Source organism: Nyctereutes procyonoides, unplaced genomic scaffold, assembly GCF_905146905.1.
Source record: "Nyctereutes procyonoides isolate TBG_1078 unplaced genomic scaffold, NYPRO_anot_genome, whole genome shotgun sequence".
Taxonomy (NCBI): domain Eukaryota; kingdom Metazoa; phylum Chordata; class Mammalia; order Carnivora; family Canidae; genus Nyctereutes; species Nyctereutes procyonoides.
In genome coordinates, this window is record NW_026575131.1 from 22,081,212 (window position 1) to 22,097,313 (window position 16,102).

Sequence of the window (16,102 nt, forward strand, 5' to 3'; positions counted from 1 at the left end):
CTTGCTGAATATATCCTCAACTTTTGAGAATTGACTCAATTGGGGGGTTTTAAGCTATGGAGAATCAAATTAATTAATTAATTGTGACAAAGCAATGGTAGAGTCAAAACCACTTGCACAGATTAACCACTTTCTTTGATTCTTACATAAGCCCCTAAATTCTAACAGCAATGACGCCAGGAGGAGCACATGGGCGCACCTCAGGCCAACAAAGGCATAAGAGTCGTGCGGCAGGAACGGCAGGGCGACTAGGCATCAGCAGAAAGCTGGCGTCTACTGTACCCTTCCTACAGAAAGTCCTCTCCGTACCTCACTGAATCTTCAAAGCGATCTGATGAGGCAGGTAATCTCATCCACAGAACACGTCAAAGCTGTAAGGATGAAGGCATCCACTTATGTGTGCAATATCATGCACCCTTTTCTCATGAGACAGATAGTTACTATTTGGGCTAATCTTCCTTTCTGCTTCCTAGCGACCAATTTAGCCACTGGTTTGGAGGAGAAACTTTCTGAGGCTCAAGAAAAGCAAGCTACAAAAAAAAAAAAAGAAAAGAAAAAAGAAAAGCAAGCTACCTGATGTGGTAAACGTACACCAAAACATCAAGTTGTATACCTTAAACATATACAATTCTTATTTGTCAATTATACCTTAATAAAGGTAGAAAAAAATAAGACAAGTAAGCTATCACAACAATGTGGATAAAAAGCATTCAAGGCTTATCACAGGATCAATTTAATCAGTAGAAGGAAAACCACTTGGTTAACAGAAATGGCCCATACAAACGCAAAGGACTATAGCAATCATGTTTTCAGAAAATTCAGAATAAAGGGTAAAAAGCAAGCATAAATTAAACAGTTCTTCTAAAAAAAAATTAAAACTTGGGCTCTAGTCTACAAAATAGCTATACATTGCTACAAGGAGGGAAAAAAATCCTAAAAGAGTAAAAGATACAAAGGTTTGGAGGTGCAGGGATACAGAGCACGATGGCTTTCTTTGAATGAAGAGGCTGAGGAGAAAAATGTGAAAAAATAAGGCAGGCACTCACTAGAAGCAGAGTTGAAAGCCCACAGTTAGGAACACCAGATCCCCATGTGGAAATGGGAATGCAGCTTGGCTGCTAGACTGCTCAATGCTGTGAAATCTTGATCAGTGCATCTTATTATTTATTCTTCCACCTGGCTACAGTCTATAATTATGATGAAAGGCTCATGTTGATAAAGACAAAGATTGTTCTGGCAACAAAAGGAACGCCTTACCTGTAAATAGCAGGTGCCATCTTTAAAAACCTCCCTGCTAGGCTTCCTATAGGTCACCACTACTTGACCTGCATCAACTCCCAAAGATCTTGATGTGGATTCTTCAGCTAGGGATCATTTAGGCCTCCCCGCCCCTTCTCTTCTATGGCTCTTCTTTTCCTGCTGATTAAAACGTCATTTCAAGTCAAAACCCTATTCATGCTGTGGATGGATACAAAGGATACCAGAATGTGGGAACCAGACAGACCCTAGCAGCAAGAGTTGGGCTTTGGGCTGAGTACCTTACCCATCTATTTCTTTTAATTCACACGATTACCCTATAGCCTAGATCATATTAACGTCCATGAGCTCCATTTAGCCGCTATAGAAACACAAGCTACAAGAAAAGTGGTTTTTAAAAATTGATTTAAAAAAAAAAAAACCTGGGCAGCTCAGGTGGCTCAGTGGTTTAGTGCCGCCTGCAGCCCAGGGCCTGATCCTGAGACCCGAGATCAAGTCCCACATCAGGCTCCCTGCATGGAGCCTGCTTCTCCCTCTGCCTGTGCCTCTGCCTTTCTCTCTCTCTCTGTGTGTGTCTCTCATGAATACATAAATAAAATCTTTTAAAAAAATGAATTAATTAAAATTAAAATAAAAAAAAGCTAATAGGTGGCCAAATTGAAATTTAAGTTAAAAATCTGTTTTATTCTGAAGATTAAACCCAGAACTTTAGACTTCAACTGCTTAGTGCTTTTAACCAGTTTACAAAAAGAGACAAGGACATCAGGACCTCTGGAGAAGGTCAAAATGTAGCAAAACAAAATAAAACAAAAAACAAAATGCTTGGGTCTAAGTAGATGTGGGGTAGGCTGAGTTTCCTGCTAAAGAAAGGAGTCTGGTAATTTTCTACAGGCTCTATTTGTCTGACACAACTTTGGCCTTGGCCTTTCCTGTCACCATCTATACCTCTCCGTCATAGAAGTGAAATGGCCCAGTGACATCCAGAACAAGGGGAATGACTGTAGTCGAGATGCCCTTACTATGACAAGACACATGCTGGCGGGTCCCAGCCATTCCGTCCCTCTGTTTTGGAAGCTCCTACACTCTGCAAACTGTCTGGAATTCATTAAGATAGGAAAACAGGCTGAAAGCCGTATTTCAAATTTTATTCAGCAGAAGTTTTGTGAAAAACAATTTGGTCATGTGGGCATGCTCAAAATCATCATCACCCTGTTTCTCAACCAAATCTTAATTCAGTCAAGTGACTGCATATTGAGTCTGGATTATAACTCTCTTTTGAGATGTGGGCCAGGACTCCTTATGGCAGTGAAGCTAGGTTAACTCCAAATCACCCAGAGATCATATTTAGAAAACCAAGAATCCTACCTGGTTTCACTAGTGTATATCTGAAAGCTAACTTTCTAAAAGGGAAGTTTTTGGTTTTTGGCTTTTGATCAGTGGATAGTTACTGCCAGTGGTCATCTCTAGGATGACCACAACAAGCAGCACCCCCTTTTTTTAAATGCATATTAAATGTATGCTATCTAATCCAAGAAGTTTTTCATCCCAAAACAGCAGGGTAAGCATAACTCAAAATGGAGACACGGGATTTATGGTGAAAGCATTAGGGTAGTCTTTCTCAAACATGAGTGAGCATCACTAACTCTGGGGGGCTTATTAATACACAGACTCCTGGACTGACCACCAGTTTCTGATTCAGTTGAACTGTGGTAGAATCTGAGAACTTGCATTTCTAACTAGCCTGAGGGCCACACTTTGAAAACCACTGCACTAAGGTGGTGGTGGTGGTGGATGTATTAGGGTTGCAGGGAAATAAAGTGGTAATTGTTCAATGACGGTGGAAGAGGAAGCACTGCAGAAAGGTGGGATTTAGAAAATACATAAGCTTGGACAGTTTCCATGCAGGTGGCAGAAAATCCAAACTAACTATGCTTACTTAAAAGAGGAATTTATTGGTTAAGTAACAGAAGGGTCCAAGGACAGGCCTAACTAGGCCTACCAAGGAAAGCCACAACTTGATCCAGAGGTGAAACTCTCCTACTAGGATCATGGCAATGACGGCTGGCCATCCACCAAAAATGCACGCTCTTTTCTATTCTAGCACAGAGGTGTTACTGCGCAGTGGGTGTCTGTATTTTCCAGCTCCCACTCCTGCATCTAGATACAGACACAAGTCTGGTCCTTGCCAACAGAATGTGAACAAAAGTGAGGCCTGTCACTTGGACCTTAGTTATGCCTTCTCTTCTTTTCCTTTCTACAACCAGACATGAAGGACTTCAGGGTCCTACACAAAGGGAGAACCAAAAGATGGAATGAGTCTGAGTACGATTTGCCACATGGAGAAAAGCCACGTACCACGCAGGAACCACTTACACATAGGACTGTTGCACACCACTTTGATACAGCAACTAATATTAACCTAATTTAAGAACCTGCTTGTTCTCTGCCTACAAGGTATGGTTTTATCCTAAACCCAACATCTTCCCAAGTTCAAGATCAATGGGAATAAAAGGAGAATCTCTTTCTGTTAACACCCTAAAATCCTGGGATTCATTTTCACTAGTCAACATGAACCTCTCTGAAACCGATCTCTGTGATAAAAGAAATGTGGCAGGACCTGTGTCAAATCTGTGTCAAATTCTCCACTCCTGGAGCCACAAAACTGAAGCATATGGGCTGAACATCTGGGAAGGGGTTGTTACAAGAATTTGGAAAGGAGATTATGGGAAGGTAAACTAAAGTGTCCACTAGGGCAAACACATAAAGAAAGGGAAGTTGGCTGTCGGTGAGAAGTGATTAGAAAGATGTCATGTATACGAAGCCAAGAGCGAGAAAACGGGGTACACATCAGACCAGAACTGACTCTAGTCAGTCTCACTGACTCCAAAAACACACCCCAGTTAATTGTCCTTGCCATTCAGCCTCCTGCTGCTAAATCATGCCTTTCAGTGATTTCGTGATGCTATGACCAAGCAAGTGCCATCAAACCTTCTTGTTCATTTCTGAATCAACTGACCTAAAGCTTCCATATGCAATCAGTATCATTAAAACTACATTCTGAGATCCCATCGTTTAGCAGGAACACATACAGCATTTACTTAGATAAAACATTATTAGTGTTTATCTACCTAAGGACAAGTGGACAAATGACCTTGCTGAGATGATGCAAGGTATGGTTCCAAAAAGTGTACAGACCAATTCTCCAATACACGAGCCATGCCAATCTCTCACAGGTTACCCTCCAAACATACTTCCTTGCAGCAAATAAACGTTTATTTGGAATGTCACCAGGAATCATGCTAGTTGCTTATATTTTTAGGGACCATTTTACTAAGTTACTGCAAGCTTTTCCTTTAAAAATAAATAGAATTTTCAAGATTGCACGGTCGGTATCATCCTCCCTTGAAAGTAAATGACCCTAACTGGCCAATACTATTTTAATGTTTATTCGTAGTTATTCTCTGCCAAAAGCATTATAAATTAGTTGCAAAGGGTTCTACTGGCCAAGGTGCCAAGGTTCTAAATTTAGATGGTGCAGTTATGCAGGCTCAGTAATACACCAAAGTAAAGCTAATCCTGAAATAGTACCTTTTGCTAAAAACTTCAAATGCTCAAAAAAATAAAACAAAAATGTACTCAATCCTTTTGATGGAGAAGGGACTGTTAGGATATCTGTGTGTCTGTCCATAGACTCAATTCTAGAGTACTCTCTCTGCTTGGGACAGATGCAAGCAAGACAAACAGTGTGGCCATATCTCAGTGAAGTCCTCCAGTAGGCTTTATTAGGATTGTGCTAGGTTCCAAGTTAATCAGGAAAATGATCTTTAGGGTTTCTACAGGCTTTTCCTTTCACCAAGTTTCAAATCTCCAGTCATAGAAATAAAATATATGTTCCAAAAAACATACTTCTTGAAACTAGTTAGTATTTAACATTTTACAATAGAGGTACCAAAGTACCAAAGCATTCCTATCTGCCAGTTAGTAATTTCACATACAACCTCTGCCATCAAGCTAAATGAATCTACCCTGCTTCAAATCTTCTCACAGAAGCAAGTTAAGCTTCCTAGAAGGAAAATGTGTTCTATAAAAATAAGTTATAAATTCCCGAGAGTAGAGGCAACCACTTTTCCCATTCTGCCTTTGATCACATAGGAAAACAGACAAATGCGTGTGAATGATTCAGCAAGTTATCCCACTTTGGGGAAGGGGTGGAGAGGGTGCAGGCCACAGATGCCTTCCTGAAGTTGCTCAACAACCCACAATTGTCTTCTAGAAGGACAGGACGACTCTACCAGTGTACTCCATACATCTATAACTCACTACATTTGGATTTAAAATATTCGTTCTCACATGACCCGGGGTTTTTCCCTTTTGCAAGTCACCACTCCATGAGTACTTGAATCAAAGAACACAGCAATTGGAATTTGAACGCTTTGAAGATTTTTGTTTTAAGTTGTTGAATTAAAAACACACTACTGCCTGTAGATGTCAACACTGATGAAAGCTTGAGGTGCTGTGTGGGAGGAGAGGCTTCTTTTTGAATTTCCATTTTTGCACCAACACTGACATTTTCACATCAGTGTGGACAGGAAGCGTGATCTAGAGGCTGAAACACAGGATTGCAAATAAGGAGTTCCGTAAGGGCTTCGTGTGGTGTACATGCATATTTTGTTAAATGAACCTTAAGCTCTACATTCTAATCCTAGGGCACTTGGATTCCTCCTTTATATTAAAACTGAACTCAAAATCCAGCCAGAAACCATCCCTAGGCAAAGCAGGGTCAAACATGAATGATCTCAATGCAACAACAGTGAGAAGAACAAGGGGACAACTCGGGTAAGATGATCCTGGAGGAAAGAAAGGGCAAGAAAAATAACAAGACCCATCTCCACTTTCAGTCTGAGGTTAGGCTTATAAAGACAAGCATAAATCTCTGACTCACTCAACATTAGGAAAACACTTAAAACCAAGTTATAAACAGTTACATGGAAGACTAATGTCTGTATTTTTCTCCACTATCCACATATGACCTTAAACCAGTCCTATGTATCTTCCTGAGCACCTGTAAGGTAAAGCCTAATGTGAGCTGCTTTATAAACAATACCTTTTATCTTCACAGCAGCCTTACAAGGTAGCTATTGCCCCATTTACAAAAGAAGGAACTGAGATTCAAAGAGGTTAGGGAACTGACATTTGAAGAGGTTGGGTAACTTGTCCAAAGTCATACAGCTAGTGAGTGGTAGCACCAAGAATTGCAGACTTTTTTCAGACATTAGGTCTTGCTTCAAAATCACCTCCTCCATGATGTCATTCCTGATATCAGACCCAATCAAAAAGGCCCCTTCTTTCCCAATCACACTGTATCAATTATACCCTATTGAGCAACAAAAATTATTATTTTCCATTTATTTGGTACATTATTAACTGTGTTCTCATCTCCAAAATGGGAAGCACCATGGTAGCAGGAACCTTGCCTGTCTGGTTCTACATTTGATTCCCTCTGGCCAGCACAGAGCCTGACACACCATAGGTGCTTAATAAATAATTGCTGTAAGAAGGGAGAGAAGGAAAAACAATAAACCCAGGTCCTTCTGACCCAAAGTTATATTGCCTCTGCCTGAAGTGACTGAGGGAGGTTTTAGAAGCACCCTGGGGAGGACACTAGGGTCTTCATGATTCTGAGACATCGTTTCCTTCCCTGTAGGTTTCTCTCACTTTTACCCCACTCTTCCCCCGGCTCAACTTCTAACTCAGATGGAAAACAACCAATAGGTCACCATCTGCAACACACTCGGGGCAGTGCCCATTGCTTGCGAAGCCCCCGAAAATTTAGGCACTGGAGGACAAGAACCTCACGGTTCTGAATCTCAGAGGAGATGTCTCACGTGAACACCACAAAGGTGGATCCCTTTATTCTTCGTGGCATGCATGAAAGGCTAAAAGAGGGAAAGACATGGTGAAGAAATAAGGTAGCCATGTTTAAGAATCAGCCTAGTACTCTCCCTGAGATCTCAGAATAGAGAACAGGAGGGACGGGGGATTGCAAAAGAGATCCAGACCTGCTTGCAGGTCTCCTTGCCCTCTGCCTACATCTGGCTCCATAAAGTTACAGACTTCACAACTGGGTGAAATCCCTTGCCATTAGAGTACACAATGTTCGCTAGACTCACAAAAACCTTCTTATAAACTGCAAACTTGTCTTTATAATACCAAAAGCTTGTGGTAACTCCATTTAATATCTTCAAGCCATCTTCCTGATTATTTTCTCCAAATTACGCATATTTGGAGTGGAGTCAAACAGATTTTTATAATTTACTTTGATGAGACAAACCTAACAGCAAAGTACATTTCATACTTAAAACACACATACAAACACACGCAGAACAAATGAAAACTCTTGCTTACTCTCCTTGAAAAATGCCCCCCCCCAAAAAAAATTAGCCTAGTGTTTTTTTTCCCCTATTATTTATCCTAATACTGCCAGTTCTGAAACAAAGCAGTTGGAGGGAGAAATTTAGTAACTTTGATTTGTCCCAAGATACATTTTTTTACACTGAGGTCCTATTCCTGACAGTAAGCACATGTGACCTGTTCTAAAAAAAGGATATTTTCCACTTCTTGCACAACTGGAGCAGATATAAACATCAGCCTGTGCAAACTGCAGTGCAGAACTCAAAGGGAATTAAAAACACACACACATACGTACACTTAAATAAATTCTATAAATAGCAGTACTCAGGAAAAGGAAATCTCTAATAACATACAGAACCAACACTTACAATCCACTTTAATCAAATTTTCCATCTAATCATACCACAAAACTAATTTGCATAATAAGACTTGAACATCTGCCAGTGTGAAGCACCTCGATCTTGTCTATTTTGCTTCAGATTCACGAATCTATAAGTATCTTAGTTATTGAGGAATATATGAAGAACAAAATGACCATGGTACAGAGAAAAGAAAGAATTATATTACCAATATGTGCTAGGCACTCTGCAAAGCATTTTGGAGATTTTATTTCCATTTTAAAACTTCTACCAACAGTAAGAGAATGGTTCAATTGACCCCATTTCACCGATAAAGAAACTGAAGCTTCTAGAAGCTGAGTGTCTTGAACATACATGTAGCGGTTAAGTGGCAAAGCTGCTGGGCACAGCACTTCAGCACGGCTCCCTCTGAACCTGTCCATGTGCACCCAATCTCTGCCACCACCAGGTGCTCACAGATCTTGAAGAAGGTCTGGGAGTCTGCTTAAACACTTAGCAGACAACAAAAACCCCCAGAAGTCTATTTTAGGATGTGTCCTCCAAGATGTCTAACATTTTATTTAATGCTGTAGAGAAATATGCTTGGGTATTGCTTGACCTTCAAAGCCAAACTCAAATATCCCTACCTATTCACAAAACTGGCCTCCAATTTCCCTTCATCTATGAAATGCCCTTTGCTGATGCCCACCTCCCTGCCCAGATCACACTCTGTCTTGTATGTCTAGCTGGGTCCATGAGTTCTTTCCTTTACCCACTGGGAGTTCTAGAGCACACACAGAATGATGCTACTCTGCATTTCCACTGCTATGCACAGTGCCTTTTACACAGCAGTACAGGCTAGTGACAAGAGCTTGGGGCTTAAAGCCAGGGAGTCTCAGGTTGTATCCAGGCCCATCCATTTGCTATGTCTCAGTTTCTTTCACTGTAAAATAAGAATAATAAAAGTACATATACTCAAGGTTGAAGTGAAAACTAATTGAATTAATACAAGTAAAATATACAGACACAGTCCTGGCAGGTAGTAAGCACTGTGTAATAATTATCAGTTTTAAATATTATAATTAATATCATGGTTGTTTTTATTTATTATTATGATCTCATGCAGGTTTTCCAAAGACTAAGTGCACACACATAAAAATACTTAGAATGGAGGATTCCCTGGATGGCTCAGCAGTTTAGCGCCCGTCTTTGGCCCAGGGCCTGATCCTGGAGTCCCAGGATCGAGTCCCACGTCGGGCTCCCTTCATGGAGCCTGCTTCTCCCTCTGCCTGTGTCTCTGCCTCTGTGTGTGTGTGTGTGGGGGGGGGGGGGGGTGTCTCATGAATAAATAAATAAAATCTTTAAAAAAAAAATACTTAGAACAGGGGCTGGCACACAGTACGTGCTCCATGAATCTTAGTTATGTTTATTGGTGTTAATTTGCACATATCAGGGCTCAGTAGACACATACTGAATATAAGGTTTTATGTATTCACTAAGGCCACAGCTGCTTTTTTTTTTAACTAACATAAATAAATTTTTATGCGTTGGATCAAAAATATAAAATGTGAAAAAAAAATGTATCTGACTACCTCATTAGGTGCTGGTATTCATTAGGAGATTGGTTGTTGTTCAACCAACAACTCTGGCCTTAGGGAAGAAAACCAAAGACAACCAAATGCAAACACCTTCTGGAATGTCAGGACTCACTGCTAAGTAATAAAGAAATAATAACTAATAACCAGAACACTATTTGCTAACATTTTACTGAACCCTTACTATGTGCCTGTCACCCTGCTAATTCTGTTCCACAGTCAACGTCACAGCTAATGTTTTTAATACTCCTATGATGCAGGCTTCCATTAGTCAGATGAGTAAAGTGAAGTTAGGCATTACCCAGCCTGCCCAAGGTCACCCAGCTAGTTAGTGACAGTGATGCCAGAATAATGCTGGCAGTTTCCTGCAGATTGGACAGATAGAAAAATCAAGAAAACTCTCAGAAACCAATAAGAGATTGACAGTTGTGTTCTGCCAAGACTGGATTATCATTTCAGAAAAGAAAGTGTATTTTTTTTTAATCGGAGAAATTTATTTCTCTTTCAAGTAGAAGTTGGAGCTGATAGATTAGACGGATAGCTAGCCGTGTTCCACAAATTCATTCAGATGTCCATGTTCCTTCTACTCTTGTCTTTTCAGTGTTCCCTAGAGTATTGCCCTTGGCTTTATGGTTAAGCAAGATTACCACCATCGTGTCTGTGTCCCAGCCTGCAGTAAGAGGGAAATGCAAAGTGGAGAACAAGCAGGTTCAGAAAGGGTATTTTTAGTAAGAAGACTGGAGAGAAAATCTCAGAATAAATACACGAAGTGGCAGTGGTCTTATACTGCAACATGTGAGTGTGCATGTGCGTGTGACACAACAGTCTTTGTCTTTCTCATTTCACCACAACCTGTGAAAACCTCACACGTCTCTCTATGAATCAGCATTTGGGAACCACCGCTGTATCCTATCTTGCCATAAAAACCTAAGATTCACTCTCATTCCCATTTCTAATTTGTAGGAAGTTCAACAACAGTTACCTAAAACATAACTAAGATTTTGAGAAGAGAAGAAACTGGAAATAGATTAGGTCAATTCTGAAGTCTATCCAGGAAAAGGGCATGAGCAAGTACAAAGCCACAGAATTTCACAACCCAGTAAACTGGACAAAAGGACTATAAACCTGAAAGGTGTTACCATGTTTTAAAATTGTTTTCAGGTCCCAAAGACCTAGAGAGTTCCTTCACAGCTAGGAATGCACTGAACAGCTCCACATCTGTTTCCCTGATGTGACTGTACCAACGTGTAAATTCTGGGTTCACCCTTGATATTTGGCACCTTTCCCCTGCCACCTACCACTCAGAGCTCATTCCCAAGAGAACACACAAAGGCTTCAGAAAACCTTGCTGGCGGAACCAAACTGCAAACAATTCTTCATTAGAACCTTTCCTCATAGCATGTGTCTTCCTCTAACACAGATTTGCCAGTGAATATGACCAAAAAGGGGTTCCCATGATCTAAACCCAGCAGCTTCATATTCCCCAAGGCCAGGGGCCCTGGGTTAGGAATGAAAGAAACTGTCTTTCCCCATGAAACACCTGCACACCTGAGCTTAGCCCAAATGAAGAATACATAAACTTCCCTTTGGAGAGACCTGGTTGGATGCCTATTTTAAGAGGCTACAATGCTGAATGCAAAATCTGAACCGAGTACCCCATCCTAAGTAGAGTCCTAAGGGAGAAAGCAACACCTGTTCAAACAACAAATCATTCCTGTGCCAGGCAATGGTCTAGGCCAACTGTCCTGAAATAGGGCTAACTGTGCCCCTCATGGACATCTGGCAGTGTCTGGAGACATTTCTGGTGGTCACAACTGGGGGTAGGGTGGTCCTGACCTCTAGCAGGCAGAGGCCAGGGATGCTGCCCAACATGGTGCAATACCCAGGACTGTCCCAACAACAAAGAATTCTCCAGCACGAAATGTCATTGCACTGAGGTTGAGAAACTCGGCTCTAGATTCTAGGAACACAACAGTAAACAAGGAACAGACAGAAAGAAATCCCTGCTCCCTTGAAGCTGGCAGTCTCGGTGTGGAGAAACATAAACGTAACATATTAGAAATGACAGTCAGTTATAATATAAATATTATGGGAACAACAGAGCAGGGCGAGGAGAATGAGAGTTTGGAGGTTCAGCAAGTGTACACAGGGAGTCTAGGTAGGCCTGGTGGGAATACTAAAAGGGAGACCTGAAGTTGGTGAGGTCCTGAGCACTGGGCTCTCTGGGCAAAGGACGGTCCAGCCAGAGGCACCAGAAAGTACAACATACAAAGGCCCAATGGCAGGGGGTCTGGAGTGTTCTGGGAACAGCGAGGAAACCAGCCCGGCGACAGCAAATGAACTCAGAGCCGACAGGGAGCTTGACCATACATATACATAGGCTGCCTTTTGCCAGTTAAAGGATCTCGAGTGCTACTGAAACTAGGAGCCATTGGAGAATTTTAAGCATAAAATGACACTTTGGCACATTTCAACCCACCATTTCTCGGCATCCGCAGTGACAATTTGGGGCCCGATAACTCTCTGTTGAGGGAGCTATCCTGTGCAAGCAGCATCTCCAGCCTCCAATGACTAACAACCAGCAGCACCAACCCCCTTCCACTTAGGCAACCAAAAATATCCCCAGGCATTGTCAAAAGACCCCTGGGGGGCAAAATCTGCCCCCCTTGAGAACCGATTTTATCAGAAACATTGTGGCAGTCGCATAGAAAACCCACCAGAAGGGGTAAGAGTAGAAGGCAAGAGAGCAGTTAAGAGACTACTGCAATAACCCTGGCACAGGCTGGTGAGGACTTGGACCAAAGTGGCAACAGAGGAGTCGCTGAGAGGTGGGCCGACTCTGAACACATTTTCAACTCCAAGAGACAATCCAGAAAATACAACCGATAGACGAAATGGCTACAGCAGTCTTAACCTTTCCGTTTCTGCTTTTTTCCAACCAAAACTTACAAGAAGGGAGGTGCCCTGGCAAAGACTTCAGACAAAAAGCCATGAGGAGGCCCCCAACAACATGTAGCCCTTTTAAAGTCACACAACAGATGCCGATGACAATAAGTTAGACAACTGTGGAAAACAGTATAGGGAAATTTTGCCAACCCCATATATTTATTCACAGATTTTATTTAACTGGTTTATTTCAAAGAGCATGTGTCTGCTCCACAGACAAGTTTTACAACAACTTTTTTAATTTAGCATTCCTCTCCATACCGGTTCTGTCCCGCACCTGTTTCTAGCTTCAACGTGTGAAGCCATTGCTTCCCACGTACCCACATTTTTCCTTACACATGCTAGCTAGCTACCGAGGACGTTCACCCTTGCAAGTAATTTTTTGCCGACTCTGAAAAAGAACAGGCCCAAATCCTTCAACATGAGTTTCATGGCACTCATTTGGGTTTTTCCAGATGGTATTTTCCTCACTCTCTCAAACTCATTTAATGTTATGTATCAGCTCCCATCAAAAATGTTCCAAACAGTCCGGTTAATTCATTTCTTTCAGGACTACACACACACACACACACACACACACACACACACTCACTCACTCACTCAAACACTCACTCCCTCATTCTGGCCATGTAAGCATTTGCTTATAGAAGCAAAAGCAGAGACTGCTCGGTAAAACACTGGTCCCTTCAGCCGAATGCACATAAAGCCCCAATGAGCATAACCAACAATACCCTTTACACAATATTACTCAAAACCCCCCACCCCCAACACACACAATCTCTGCTCACACACAAAACAGCCATTATGAAGAGAAACCATCAACTAAAGGCTGGTTTTAGGCATCTAACTGCATTTCCTTCCAATCCCCTTCAAGCATCTGCAAAGACACTGCTTCAGCAGCCCAGTCAGTGGTTCGCTGTTCCCAGATTTTCTTTCCTGACTTGGATTCAGAGCCTCGACACAGCCCTAAAGGAAACAAACCTGGTTCTGCTTGCCACTAGAGCAAACACGAGCCCCGTGCCCCCCCAGAAGCAAAGACTGTGCTATACTTTGCTCCTGCTTCAGTTGCCCTTCTCTTCCCCACCCCCACCCCCACCCCCACCCCCTGATTTCTGGACCCTCTCGCCCTCTGCCAGCCAGCCAGGCGCCCTCTGCCCCATTCACCCAGACGCTGCCCACTGCCAGGAGCAGGCAGGAAGGTCGCAGATGGGTGCAGAAGCGCCGCTGAACCTTCCACTCAGACTTGCGTGGTCTTCCACAACTCAGAGGGGATGGACAGAAAACCCTTCTCTACCATCCCAACCTCGAGGGTCCATCTCCCTCCTGGTAAACGCTGGAAGCGCCCGGAGGGGGCCACAGGACAGAGAAAGGAAGATACCCAACCCATTCCGATAGACGAGTGGGCATGGAGGTCGCACAGGAAGTGGGCACTCCAGGTGATGGGGCGCCAGACCAGCGGGCGTCTTCACTTCTCTCCAAAAAGTTTTAGAAGTCCCCAGCATATTAAACACGTGCGGCCGCCAAGCCGGGACCTGCCAAGCAGGTGTGTCGCCACACCCTCCGGTTCCAAGGCTGTCCTCTCCTCCAGGAAAGGCCTGGATTTGAATCGAGCTCTAGAGCCGCGGGGGTGGAGGGATGCCGGCGCGGGGGGGGGGGGGAGTTTCACCTGGACGAGGAGACACGCCCACCTGCGGCCCCCGACGGCACCGCGCTCCCGGGGCCGCCGTCTGCGAGGGGAGAGGCGGGGCTCGCGGAAACAGCACCTGGAGGCGGCCGGGGGCGGGCTTTCCCAGAGGAGCCGACACCGGACCAACTAATTGCTTCCCTCGGCGTCGCGCCTCAATCCACCCCAAGCACTGCCTCTCCGAGTCCTCGACCCGCTAGGATCTGCAGAAGAGGGGTGCAGCAGAAACTCCCTTTACCTCCTCCCCAGCGGGCGGGCGGGCGTTGGGGTCCCGCGCTGCTGCTGCTGCTGCTGCTGCTGCTGCTCCTCCCGCACCTGCGGGCCGGGGCGCTCCCCAGCCCCCACCTGGTCTCGGCGGCCGGCATCCCCAGCCGCCCCAGCCGCCCCAGCCGCCCCAGCCTCCCCAGCCTCCCCAGCCGAGGGACCGCCCGCTCACCTGGGCCGGCCCGGGCTGCCCGCGGCGCCCCCGAAGTGCACTTGGGCGGAGCTCCCCAGAGGCGCACCGGCCGCGCGGGAGCCGCCCCCACCTGCGGGGGGCACCTCGCCCTCTGCCCCCGGGCAAGGACACGGGGTCCTTGTCCCGGAGCCCGGGCCACCGGCTGCCCTCGCCCCAGGCTGCGGGCGTGGGGCCCCCCAGCCGCCCGCCGCGCCTCCCTCCAGCTGTCATCACCACTCACCTGCTCTTCAGAGGTTGACTTTTGAGTTCGTAATAGGTTTTGGGCTCTTCGTGAAACTCCTCCCCGACTTCGAAATCCGGCACGATCCCCGATTCCGACTGCATGGCTCCCGCTCCCAGTCCTTCCACGGCTGCAAAGTGAGAACAGAGCCCGGGGCGGGGGGCGGAGGGAAGGTGGCGGGGCCTGGGTTCCCCCCCCCGCCCGAGCCGTGCGCCCCCGCGCAGCGCCCAGCTCAGCCCGCTCGCCCGCGCGCGGCCGCCCGCCCCGGCGCGGCGAGTTTACACTCGCACCCGGGCGGGAGGGGCGGGCGGCGGGGCGCTGCCTGGGATCTGTAGTTCGGCCCGGACGGGGCGTGCCCGGCTCGCCAGGGGAGCCGCTCCCGCGAAAACTACAACTCCCAGAAGGCCAGGCGGGGGCAGAGGCAACGTGGTGGACTCCGCTATTGCAACTCCTGTTTGGAATCATTGTCAATGTCAGCAGCTCCTCTCCCCTCTTCTCTCCCCACTTGCTTCAAGGGTACAGACTTGGCTATTTAATATTAATAAGAACGGACGCAGCCCTGCTCTCCTACCATCACCTCTACTCCCCGCTCGGACGTTTTCGAGGGCACGCCAGGTCCTTAATAAAATAAAATTTTTAAAAATATGGTTTTTTAATTATTTTTTTTATTTCATTGCGAAGTGTTTGAGCACTCGAAAGTTTTAGCCTTCAAGCCTGCCTTAAAAATAAAAGGGCTTACTCTCAGCCTGTGTGCTCCCCAGCGCTGCTGCGACATACCAGCTTGTCCTCAGATTGGAAGACAGTGGAGGAATTTGCCTTCACTTTATAATTAAAACATTATTGCAAGAATTCTTCTCCTGCATTCCTTTCCTATAACTCAGTCTGGGCTCTTTACGATCCCATTCATCCAGCTGAGTGGCTCTTTTCCCTTTATCCAATTAGCCACTTTTAATCTAAAGCAGCACTTGAAAGTTTCATTAATTTTAAAAGGCACAGAGTTACGAAACAGCGTCGTCACCGTCAGCCTTTAATGTCTCAGTTGGCTGGGAGTAAAAAAAAAAAAAAAAAAAAAAAAAACCGATATTTTCCTGATAATTCAGGAGTGAATTTGGGGGATGCATAAGCTGTACAGGTGTCATCCTCCCGCCTGAGCTTCCTGGCACTCTTTGAGGTAACAGAATAACAGACGCAGTC

At 44.8% G+C, this 16,102-nt stretch overlaps 1 protein-coding gene across 5 annotated transcripts in view; it reads right to left on the reverse strand.

The window, feature by feature from the left end:
• Positions 1 to 15,253, reverse strand: part of MITF (melanocyte inducing transcription factor) — a 217,297-nt gene extending 202,044 nt beyond the window's left edge. Inside the window, exon 1 of one of the 5 annotated variants that reach the window (XM_055343181.1) lies at positions 14,909 to 15,213. In XM_055343181.1, the coding sequence (XP_055199156.1) occupies positions 14,909 to 15,012 (104 nt within the window). In that variant the 5' untranslated portion in view covers positions 15,013 to 15,213. Of the gene's footprint in view, positions 1 to 14,908 lie in introns of all 5 variants that reach the window. The other 4 variants (XM_055343180.1, XM_055343183.1, XM_055343182.1 and 1 more) reach the window with 4 other exon arrangements.
• Positions 15,254 to 16,102: the final 849 nt, after the last annotated feature.